General features: G+C 50.8%; 1 protein-coding gene across 3 annotated transcripts in view; it reads right to left on the minus strand.

Annotated features, from left to right (window-relative positions):
- Window positions 1–12236, minus strand: part of LOC142476304 (nuclear receptor-binding protein-like) — a 39825-nt gene extending 27589 nt beyond the window's left edge. Inside the window, exons 1-2 of one of the 3 annotated variants that reach the window (XM_075581751.1) lie at window positions 12108–12236; window positions 5616–5856 (exon numbers count right to left, since the gene is read on the minus strand). In XM_075581751.1, coding sequence (XP_075437866.1) covers window positions 5616–5837 — 222 coding nt within the window. In that variant the 5' untranslated portion in view covers window positions 5838–5856; window positions 12108–12236. Of the gene's footprint in view, window positions 1–5615; window positions 5857–8955; window positions 9016–11687 lie in introns of those variants that run through there. The other 2 variants (XM_075581750.1, XM_075581749.1) reach the window with 2 other exon arrangements.
- Window positions 12237–12556: the final 320 nt, after the last annotated feature.

The raw sequence follows: 12556 nt of genomic DNA on the forward strand, positions 1-12556 counted from the left end.
AGAGATAATACACACTAAATGGGGAGACCTCCCTGAGAGAGCTAATACACACTAAATGGGGAGACCTCCCTGAGAGAGCTAATACACACTAAATGGGGACCCCTCCCTGAGAGATAATACACACTAAATGGGGAGACCTCCCTGAGAGAGCTAATACACACTAAATGGGGACCCCTCCCTGAGAGAGCTAATACACACTAAATGGGGAGACCTTCCTGAGAGCTAATACACACTAAATGGGGACCCCTCCCTGAGAGCTAATACACACTAAATGGGGACCCCTCCCTGAGAGCTAATACACACTAAATGGGGAGACCTCCCTGAGAGAGCTAATACACACTAAATGGGGACCCCTCCCTGAGAGAGCTAATATACACTAAATGGGGAGACCTCCCTGAGAGAGCTAATATACACTAAATGGGGACCCCTCGCTGAGAGAGCTAAAACACACTAAATGGGGAGACCTCCCTGAGAGAGCTAATACACACTAAATGGGGACCCCTCCCTGAGAGAGCTAATACACACTAAATGGGGAGACCTCCCTGAGAGAGCTAATACACACTAAATGGGGAGACCTCCCTGAGAGAGCTAATACACATTAAATGGGGACCCCTCCCTGAGAGAGCTAATACACACTAAATGGGGAGACCTCCCTGAGAGAGCTAATACACACTAAATGGGGACCCCTCCCTGAGAGCTAATACACACTAAATGGGGAGACCTCCCTGAGAGAGCTAATACACACTAAATGGGGAGACCTCCCTGAGAGAGCTAATACACACTAAATGGGGACCCCTCCCTGAGAGAGCTAATACACACTAAATGGGGAGACCTCCCTGAGAGAGCTAATACACACTAAATGGGGACCCCTCCCTGAGAGCTAATACACACTAAATGGGGAGACCTCCCTGAGAGCTAATACACACTAAATGGTGAGACCTCCCTGAGAGAGCTAATACACACTAAATGGGGACCCCTCCCTGAGAGCTAATACACACTAAATGGGGACCCCTCCCTGAGAGCTAATACACACTAAATGGGGAGACCTCCCTGAGAGAGCTAATACACACTAAATGGGGACCCCTCCCTGAGAGAGCTAATACACACTAAATGGGGACCCCTCCCTGAGAGAGCTAATACACACTAAATGGGGAGACCTCCCTGAGAGAGCTAATACACACTAAATGGGGAGACCTCCCTGAGAGCTAATACACACTAAATGGGGACCCCTCCCTGAGAGCTAATACACACTAAATGGGGACCCCTCCCTGAGAGAGCTAATACACACTAAATGGGGACCCCTCCCTGAGAGCTAATACACACTAAATGGGGAGACCTCCCTGAGAGAGCTAATACACACTAAATGGGGAGATCTCCCTGAGAGCTAATACACACTAAATGGGGACCCCTCCCTGAGAGAGCTAATACACACTAAATGGGGACCCCTCCCTAAGAGCTAATACACACTAAATGGGGAGACCTCCCTGAGAGCTAATACACACTAAATGGGGAGACCTCCCTGAGAGCTAATACACACTAAATGGGGAGACCTCGCTGAGAGAGCTAATACACACTAAATGGGGACCCCTCCCTGAGAGAGATAATACACACTAAATGGGGACCCCTCCCTGAGAGCTAATACACACTAAATGGGGAGACCTCCCTGAGAGAGCTAATACACACTAAATGGGGACCCCTCCCTGAGAGCTAATACACACTAAATGGGGAGACCTCCCTGAGAGCTAATACACACTAAATGGGGAGACCTCGCTGAGAGAGCTAATACACACTAAATGGGGACCCCTCCCTGAGAGAGCTAATACACACTAAATGGGGACCACTCTCTGAGAGAGCTAATACACACTAAATGGGGAGACCTCCCTGAGAGAGCTAATACACACTAAATGGGGACCCCTCCCTGAGAGAGCTAATACACACTAAATGGGGAGACCTCACTGAGAGAGCTAATACACACTAAATGGGGACCCCTCCCTGATAGAGCTAATACACACTAAAATGAGAGACCTCCCTGAGAGCTAATACACACTAAATGGGGAGGCCTCCCTGAGAGCTAATACACACTAAATGGGGACCCCTCCCTGAGAGAGCTAATACACACTAAATGGGGAGACCTCCCTGAGAGAGCTAATACACACTAAATGGGGACCCCTCCCTGAGAGAGCTAATACACACTAAATGGGGAGACCTCCATGAGAGAGCTAATACACACTAAATGGGGAGACCTCCCTGAGAGCTAATACACACTAAATGGGGAGACCTCCCTGAGAGAGCTAATACACACTAAATGGGGAGACCTCGCTGAGAGCTAATACACACTAAATGGGGACCCCTCCCTGAGAGAGCTAATACACACTAAATGGGGAGACCTCCCTGAGAGAGCTAATACACACTAAATGGGGAGACCTCCCTGAGAGAGCTAATACACACTAAATGGGGAGACCTCCCTGAGAGAGCTAATACACACTAAATGGGGACCCCTCCCTGAGAGAGCTAATACACACTAAATGAGGAGACCTCCCTGAGAGCTAATAATTGCCTGATTTCTGGGGCTTGATTGTAAGTTCCCACTGCATCCGTGTGTCTCCTGATGTCCTTTTACTAAACCCTTTTTATAATTTTCTACATTTGTGTGGTCATTCTTGATTTCAACCACTTTGTCATGTGCACACCTGATCCTATTCCAGCCTCTCACCCCATAGGACTATAGCAGTGGCTATCTGGTTACATTTTGTTTTTATCCACTGTGCATGTCCCCATTCCCAGTTGGAATATTTCTTTACCCCACAGGATTGCACTATCATTTGTGTTATTGTTTTTTCTCCTCATATGTCCATCCTGGTGTCTGCGCTCCCTGACTTCTGGACATTGCAACTATATAAGGATCTATAAGGATGATCCATTGAAGGTCGAGCTGCAAACTGGCACTGGTTGTATATCATTTAATTCTATATTTTGCATTCACAATACTGTATTATTTCCTCCTATCTGAAAAACTCGCAGGAGCGCCTGGTGATTTTTGTGTCTTTACATGGATCAGAGGTAACCAAACGGGATTAACCTTTATTAGTGAGCCTGGCTACCTCTTCACCGTCACACCTCCCCCTCAAAATGAAGGCGCTGTGGCAGTCACCTCGATCAGTGATCACAGGCAATGACTTGCCATACAGATAGGACTGCAATTTCTTTAAAGTCCATACTATGGCCTGGCATTCTTTCTCAATTGTGGCATTAGCCCCTTCCCTGGGTAGGAGCTTCCTACTCAGGTACACAATGGGGTGCTCACCCCTTTCCTCGCCCACCTGGCAGAGTACAGCACTGATACCTTAGTCGGAGGCATCGGTCTGCACAAAGAAATTCTTACTGTAATCTGGTGCAGCATGGATGGGAGCACTAGCCAGTGCTGCCATCAATGCATGAAAAGCTTGTTCAGAGGCAGGAAACCAGGCTACCAGAACTGAGATCGTTTCTGATTCAAGCGAGTCAGGGGTTTAGCAATGGCGCTGCACTGGGGGACAAACTTTCTGTAATAGCCGGCGGTGCTTAAAAAAGCCATGATCTGCTTTTTGGTCCTAGGAACGGGCCACTGAACTATAGCTTCTACTTTAGCTGGTTCTGGATTCAGATGCCCTCCACCCCCTCTGTGCCCTGAGTACAACACTTCTGCCATACCCACTAGACACTTTGTAGTCTTCAGTGTCAGCCCTGCTTCCCTGATCCTACTTAGCACCGCTGCTACATGAATCAAGCGAGTCTCCCATGTATTGCTAAACACAGCGATGTCGTCCAGGTAAGCCCGCGCGAAACGCTGCATCCCTTCCAGTAGCCTATTGACCAGGCGTTGGAAGGTAGCCGGGGCATTCTTCATCCCAAATGGCATCACTAGAAATTCATAGAGACCACTTGGAGAAATGAATGCTGATGTCTCCCTAGCCTCCTGGGTCAGGCTGCGCTTATAGTGCCGTCGCTGGCGACAGCACGCCGAGATCGCAGGAAAAATCAAATTGACTTCAAGCGATTGCGCCGAAGCTGTTGTGTCACTTCTACTATAAGCGCAAGCGATAGCGGCAATAAAATATGTTGCTGTGCCGTCGCTATAAGCGCAGCCTCAAAGGGATTTGCCAGTAACCTTTAGACAAACCCATAGTTGTCAGATACTTTGCCCCTGCAAGCTCTTCTAGGAGCCCATCCATGCGGAGCATCTCACACCGTGCCAGCATTGAGCTGCCGGTAGTCCACACAGAACCGAATGGTTCCGTCCTTCTTAGGTACCAGAACTACCGGACAAGCCCAAGGACTCTGGGACGGTACAATTATCCCTAGGGACAGCATCTCCTCCACTTCCCTCTCTATACTGCCCTTCACCTCTGCTGATACCCGATAGGCATGCTTATGCAGAGGTCTCTGATCACCAGTGTCCACTGGATGGTCAGTTATATATATATATGTCCTACCCGGCTTATCCGTGAACAGGACCCTATTGCTGCTCTAACATAGCCTTTGCCTGCAACCTCTGCTGTGCACTGAGTTGAGACCCTATCTCAACCTGGGCTATTGTGCCCCCTGCCTAGATTCCCCTAGGCGGTCAGGCAGGGAATTGCTCGTGGGGTCCCCCATCGGTGGGCTACAGATAGCCATCACTGATGCCACACTGTTGAAAATACTCCTTAAGCATTTGTCCTAGAGGTGTGATCCCTTTTGTTAGCAGGAAAGGCTAGGGGTGTGAGCGCCATTTGTTCAGGATATCTAAGTAGTGGCCATATCCTCAGATCAAGAGTCAGCTTCAAAATGCAAGGAAATTGAGGTGTTGAACCTTTGGTTAGCACGCAGGGGTGAAGGAGACTGAGCGGCACCTGGTAAGAAGGCAGGATGCCATATGCTAAGTGACAAGTGGGTGAAGATGACCTTGGTTGCACATGCTTAGTTGCTATACTGAAGCCCTCTGCCAGGGTCTGTAGAGACTGGCATAACCAGGCTATAGGTGGGAGGAATGGTTCCCACGCTAAAGTTTGGCTGCACATTATACAGATAAGCTTGGAATAGTTTTAAAAGTTTGTGCAGTCAGTGGAAAGGAGAAATTCACTTGAGATTCAGTTCCATCTCTAAGTTCCATCATGTGTGATTCAGTGTGTGGTCCAAGGATTCCCAGCTCTGAGAAAATATTCTACATTTCTCAGAGGGTAAGTGTCGAGTTACAAGACCCCAGCCAGAAGAGGCTACTTGAAGGAAAAGTGACCTGGATTATTTTGCTGTGTGTGTTTTGCAACTAGGAAAGATTAGTTTTGTTTTCCAGTTCCAAAGTAAGTGTGTCTTTTCCCTGTATTTTGGGTAACATAACTGTGAACGTTCATTTTGTAAATAAATCACAATTTATTTTATCTCTCTGCTTTGCTCAATCAATGATCCCGGTAATAAAGATGTTAAAAGCTTGGTCTCCCATGACAATGTCACAAAAAGGAAGGGCATTATGGGAAATTCTAGAGCGGTGAAGACAGCCCCCAAATTCTGTAGTGTGGGGGAAACCATCTACAATGTAAAGAGAGCCACCCCTTTAAACTGGGTTTGAAAGCGTTGTGAATCCGGTTTAGAAGGCTCACCTCCTCTCGCCTCTTCTGCCAGCGGCCACATGGGGATTCCTCCAGGATCTCAGACTCATCTTCGCTCTCCTCCTCCTCTTCTTCCTGGGCAGGTGGAGCGCTCACTGGGGGAGCGCTAACTGGGGGGGACATGGAGACCACACCGGAGGCAGAGGAGCTCACACTCTCCAGCTTGGGGTCCGAGCCTGTGCTAGGGGTCACCTTGCCTTCTCCTTCAGACATCGTCACGGGAAAGCAGCACCTACGAAAAGCATCAACACAGAGGCGTTACGCTGCCGGAAAAGCCATTTATTAACACATCGCTACCAAAGGGGAGAGCGAAACATTGCATCTCGGGGAGAGCGACACATTGCATCTCGGGGAGAGCGACACATTGCATCTCGGGGAGAGCGACACATTGCATCTCGGGGAGAGCGACACATTGCATCTCGGGGAGAGCGACACATTGCATCTCGGGGAGAGCGACACATTGCATCTCGGGGAGAGCGATACATTGCATCTCGGGGAGAGCGATACATTGCATCTCGGGGAGAGCGATACTTTGCATCTCGGGGAGAGCGACACATTGCATCTCGGGGAGAGCGACACATTGCATCTCGGGGAGAGCGACACATTGCATCTCGGGGAGAGCGACACATTGCATCTCGGGGAGAGCGACACATTGCATCTCGGGGAGAGCGACACATTGCATCTCGGGGAGAGCGATACATAGCATCTCGGGGAGAGCGACACATTGCATCTCGGGGAGAGCGACACATAGCATCTCGGGGAGAGCGACACATTGCATCTCGGGGAGAGCGATACATAGCATCTCGGGGAGAGCGACACATTGCATCTCGGGGAGAGCGACACATTGCATCTCGGGGAGAGCGACACATTGCATCTCGGGGAGAGCGACACATTGCATCTCGGGGAGAGCGACACATTGCATCTCGGGGAGAGCGATACATTGCATCTCGGGGAGAGCGATACATTGCATCTCGGGGAGAGCGATACATTGCATCTCGGGGAGAGCGATACATTGCATCTCGGGGAGAGCGATACATTGCATCTCGGGGAGAGCGAGACATTGCATCTCGGGGAGAGCGATACATTGCATCTCGGGGAGAGCGATACATTGCATCTCGGGGAGAGCGATACATTGCATCTCGGGGAGAGCGATACATTGCATCTCGGGGAGAGCGATACATTGCATCTCGGGGAGAGCGACACATTGCATCTCGGGGAGAGCGATACATTGCATCTCGGGGAGAGCGACACATTGCATCTCGGGGAGAGCGACACATTGCATCTCGGGGAGAGCGACACATTGCATCTCGGGGAGAGCGACATATTGCATCTCGGGGAGAGCGACACATTGCATCTCGGGGAGAGCGATACATTGCATCTCAGGCAGTAGCTATGGATTCCACCTTTAAAATGGTCAAGAAGCTAAAAAGTAATTACCCAGAATCATTTGCTGCAGTATAACCAGTGTGAACACGTAGAATGTGCCTTACCTAAAATGGATGCCGGATTGCAGGCTAGTCTGGCATGTAAAGAGTTCAAGTATTTTTCTTACAGAATGCCTGTCCTTTGTCCGGCTAAGGCTGCGTCCAGGGTCAGCGCTCATGCGCTGACCCGTGCTGAGGCGCGTTCACGCTCGGCACTTAGCCACTGCAGCCGCAAGCGTGCGGAAGCTTAAGTCTTACCAAAATGTTAAATTCAAGCGCTCAAGGGAGCGCAGGGCCGGTCATGTGAGCGGTTCGCCCAATGAGGGGTAACCAGCTCCGTGACGTCACTGTCCCGCCCCCCGACACGCAACCGGACGGCGCGCGGACCAAGGCCAGAGAAAGCACCCGCTTTCCCTCCGCCTCCGCGCGCCTCAGCACCCGCTTTCCCTCAGCCTCCGCGCGCCTCAGCACCCGCTTTCCCTCAGCCTCCGCGCGCCTCCGCACCCGCTTTCCCTCAGCCTCCGCGCGCCTCCGCTTTCCCTCAGCCTCCGCGCGCCTCCGCTTTCCCTCAGCCTCCGCGCGCCTCCGCACGGCTGCAGTCCTATGGACGCAGCCTAACTTTGTCTCAGAGGACTGAGGAGGGGGGGGGGAAGTGACCTCAAGGGATTTGACCTGTGCCTAAATGTAGGAATTTATATCCTTATATCCGAGTTCTTAAAACTCTGCGATACCCATGCTCCACTACGCAGAATAAGGGTACGGGGGGCCCACCTTCCATGGGTTACACCTCACCTTATTGCCCTCTACTAGCTCAGGGATACCTTGTGGGAAAGCCACAAAGTAACTGGCACTACCAAGGATCTCAATCACTACAGATGCCTGCGGAACGTGTGCACAAGGCAAACAAGGCACGCAAAAGCACAAGGTTACTCTGACAATCTCCTCCAGAACACATCAAACCCAGCTAACTTCTGGAAGGTTATCAACAACATATTCCAGCCTGCTAACCATCAACAGCCAAGTAATATCACTAAGTGGGATATTACTCTGACAAACCCCACTGACATTGCAAATGCATTCAATGATTACTTTGTGGGGTGTGCCACTAACTTATTAGCTAAACGCTGCCCAAACCTCAAACCTGAATCTCATCCTGGGAGTACCCACATAGCCCCACCCCCTCCCAACAATGCCCACAATTTTCAATTTGGCCCAGTATCCAAAGAGGAGATTACACAAGCGCTCCTCAAATTAAAACTAAGCAGCCAATGTGGACCCGACTTACTACAATCTAGGTTCCTAAGACTTGGTGCCCCGGCCATTGCCAAACCAATTGCTTCCATAGTCAACTCTATCCTGTCTGCTGGCCATATCCCTAAGACCTGGAAAACTGCCAGAGTTGTCCCAATCTTCAAAAGTGGGGACAAAAACACTGTCTCAAACTACAGGCCAATCTCCCTTCTCCCAATCCAATCCAAAGTCATGGGAAAATGTGTCCACTCCCAATTAAGCGATTACTATACCAAGACAAATTTCCCTAGCCAATTCCAATCTGGCTTTCGCCCCAAACACTCCACCGTAACTACCCTGCTAAAAGTTTGCAATGAAGTTCAGTGTGGAATGGAACGGGGACAACTCACTGGTGCAGTATTCCTAGATTTTGCGAAGGCTTTTGACACAGTTGATCATGCTATCCTGCTCAACAAACTCCAGAGCTCTGGAATAGGGAAGCATGTTTTAAACTGGTTTCAGTCCTACCTATCAGGAAGATCCCAACATGTGCCCATCTCAGGCTTTAACTCCAACCCTCATTCATTTGGATTATCCTACAGGTTTTCCCTGGACCAGGAGTACCGGTAATTGTATCTTTAAAATTATTTCATTTATGGTGTACAGCATCCACTAACCTTTTCACCATGTATTTGTAACCATGTATTTGTCATCATAACTCTGTGCCCAGGACATACTGAAAACGAGAGGTAACTCTCAATGTATTACTTCCTGGAAAAACATTTTATAAATCAATACCAGAGATATACAGAACATCTGTATGACCCATCCCTAACCCCATACCAGTGACACAGAACATCTGTATGACCCATCCCTAACCCCATACCAGTGACACAGAACATCTGTATGACCCATCCCTAACCCCATTCCAGTGACACAGAACATCTGTATGACCCATCCCTAACCCCATACCAGTGACACAGAACATCTGTATGACCCATCCCTAACCCCATACCAGTGACACAGAACATCTGTATGACCCATCCCTAACCCCATATCAGTGACACAGAACATCTGTATGACCCATCCCTAACCCCATATCAGTGACACAGAACATCTGTATGACCCATCCCTAACCCCATACCAGTGACACAGAACATCTGTATGACCCATCCCTAACCCCATACCAGTGACATACACAGAACATCTGTATATGACCCATCCCAAACCCCATATCAGTGACACAGAACATCTGTATGACCCATCCCTAACCCCATATCAGTGACACAGAACATCTGTATGACCCATCCCTAACCCCATACCAGTACACAGAACATCTGGATGACCCATTCCTAACCCCATACCAGTGACATACACAGAACATCTGGATGACCCATCCCTAACCCCATACCAGTGACATACACAGAACATCTGTATATGACTCATCCCTAACCCCATACCAGTGACACAGAACATCTGTATGACCCATCCCAAACCCCATATCAGTGACACAGAACATCTGTATGACCCATCCCTAACCCCATATCAGTGACATACACAGAACATCTGTATCACATCTTCCTTATCTGACCACTATACTATTTTGCTTTTTCCTTTTTTGTATATGGATTTCCCCCCCTTTTCTATGGATCTGGAGTACCTGTCTGGAGACAAAAGTTGGTAACTTCTAATAACCACAACGCTTTAGTATCACGTTGTACACGTGAGTGCAAACTTTATAGAACTTTCAACATTGAAGTCATTTGTTGGGGTGACAATATTGCACTATGTTGTGTTTCTACTTTCTTTCCATGTCCTGATGTGATTTGCGCACCTGTTTCTTCTACGATTGCTGGTTGAATTTGGTCTGAATTCTACGTCGGGAGCTGCACGCATTAAGGACAGTATACCATCTATGTGTTATTTGATATAAAAGTAATGTTATTTGCGCTTGTTTATTTCTTCACTATTATCTGACCACCTGCAATGAGATCAGCAGAAGCATATGGTCCGTGGGCCAAACGCAGAGTTTAAGATCCCTTAACTAAACCCATCGCGGTCATTAGATCATGTCGTACATGGGATTCCATATTTAATGAGTTACATTTACACATCGACACCCTGAAACAATTCTATTGATGTGTTACATGTTTCACATGCTGCAGGTAATCAGGGGGTTCAAATGCGTCTTGTCCAAGTCTTCCCAAATGGGACAATTTGTGAAACCTCCTCTCCCCTGGCAGAAGCAACCTTAATCCTTTCCTTCTGCTGGAGACGTGATCAAAACCAACAGTAGCCCAACAGATAGAGCACCCCTCATCTACCCCAACCTGTAACCCAACCTATCCCTCAGCCACCCCATCAGCCCACTCCCTCCTCCCACAACCCCTAAACTATCACCCCACTCCCCCCAACCTATCACCCCACTCTCCCCCCACTCTGCCCAACCTCTAACCCCATTCTGCCCAACCTCTAACCCCATTCTGCCCAACCTCTAACCCCACTCTCCCCAACCTCTAACCCCACTCTCCCCAACCTCTAACCCCACTCTCCCCAACCTATCACCTCACTTTCCCCTCCCACACCCCAACCTCTAACCCCACTCTCCCCAATCTCTAACCCCACTCTCCCCAACCTCTAACCCCACTCTCCCCAACCTCTAACCCCACTCTCCCCTCACACACCCCAACCCATCACCTCACACACCCCAACCCATCACCCCACTCTCCCCAACCCATCACCCCACTCTCCCCAACCCATCACCCCACTCTCCCCAACCCATCACCCCACTCTCCCCTCACACACCCCACTCTCCCCTCACACACCCCACTCTCCCCTCACACACCCCACTCTCCCCTCACACACCCCACTCTCCCCTCACACACCCCAACCTCTAACCTCACTTTCCCCTCCCACACCCCAACCTCTAACCTCACTTTCCCCTCCCACACCCCAACCTCTAACCTCACTCTCCCCTCCCACACCCCAACCTCTAACCTCACTCTCCCCTCCCACACCCCAACATCTAACCTCACTCTCCCCTCCCACACCCCAACCTCTAACCTCACTTTCCCCTCCCACACCCCAACCTCTAACCTCACTCTCCCCTCCCACACCCCAACCTCTAACCTCACTCACCCCTCCCACACCCCAACCTCTAACCTCACTTTCCCCTCCCACACCCCAACATCTAACCTCACTCTCCCCTCCCACACCCCAACCTCTAACCTCACTCTCCCCTCCCACACCCCAACCTCTAACCTCACTCTCCCCTCCCACACCCCAACCTCTAACCTCACTTTCCCCTCCCCACACCCCAACCTCTAACCTCACTCACCCCACCCCCAATTTTTTTTACCCAGTCTCACTGCCCCTGAGCCCCTCCTATCTACCCTCCTGGAGTCCTCACCTTCCTGTGCAGTCCGGGGTGCTGGGCTCGGGGACAGGCCGGGCTCGGGGACAGGCCGGGGGGCTGGTCTCGGGGACAGGCCGGGGGGCTGGTCTCGGGGACAGGCCGGGGGGCTGGGCTCGGGGACAGGCCGGGGGGTTGGGCTCGGGGACAGGCCGGGCTCGGGGACAGGCCGGGGGGTTGGGCTCGGGGACAGGCCGGGGTGCCGGGCTCGGGGACAGGCCGGGCTCGGGGACAGGCCGGGGTGCCGGGCTCGGGGACAGGCCGGGGTGCCGGGCTCGGGGACGTGCCGGGGTCGGGGACAGGCTCAGGCCGCGGGACTCTGTGGGAGGAGCCTCGGAGGATGTGACGCCGCCGGCGGACTAATTACAACTGAAGGCCCAACGCCATTCAGGGTCTGACTCCATTCTCTCAACCTACCCCGCTTACTGCCAGTACAACCAATCAGCAGCGAGTTGCCGAACCCCTCTCATCGCTGATTGGTGTATTCCTGTTATGCAGGGCGGGTGAGGACGGGGAGTTGTCAAGGTAGGTTTCGGTGCAGCTCAGGTGACCTGGACGTCAGGCTTAATTATCATAATATTTGCGTGACATCACTGGGGCAGGAGCCTGATGCCATGTAATCAGTGTGAGCCGTCTTAAAGGGGCAGAGCGTGGTTATGTAATCAATGTGAGCCGTCTTAAAGGGGCAGAGCCCGATGCCATGTAATCAGTGTGAGCCGTCTTAAAGGGGCAGAGTGTGGTTATGTAATCAGTGTGAGCCGTCTTAAAGGGGCAGAGCGTGGTTATGTAATCAGTGTGAGCAGTCTTAAAGGGGCAGAGCCTGATGCCATGTAATCAGTGTGAGCCGTCTTAAAGGGGCAGAGCGT

The sequence above is a fragment of the Ascaphus truei genome, unplaced genomic scaffold (assembly GCF_040206685.1).
Source record: "Ascaphus truei isolate aAscTru1 unplaced genomic scaffold, aAscTru1.hap1 HAP1_SCAFFOLD_1560, whole genome shotgun sequence".
NCBI lineage: Eukaryota > Metazoa > Chordata > Amphibia > Anura > Ascaphidae > Ascaphus > Ascaphus truei.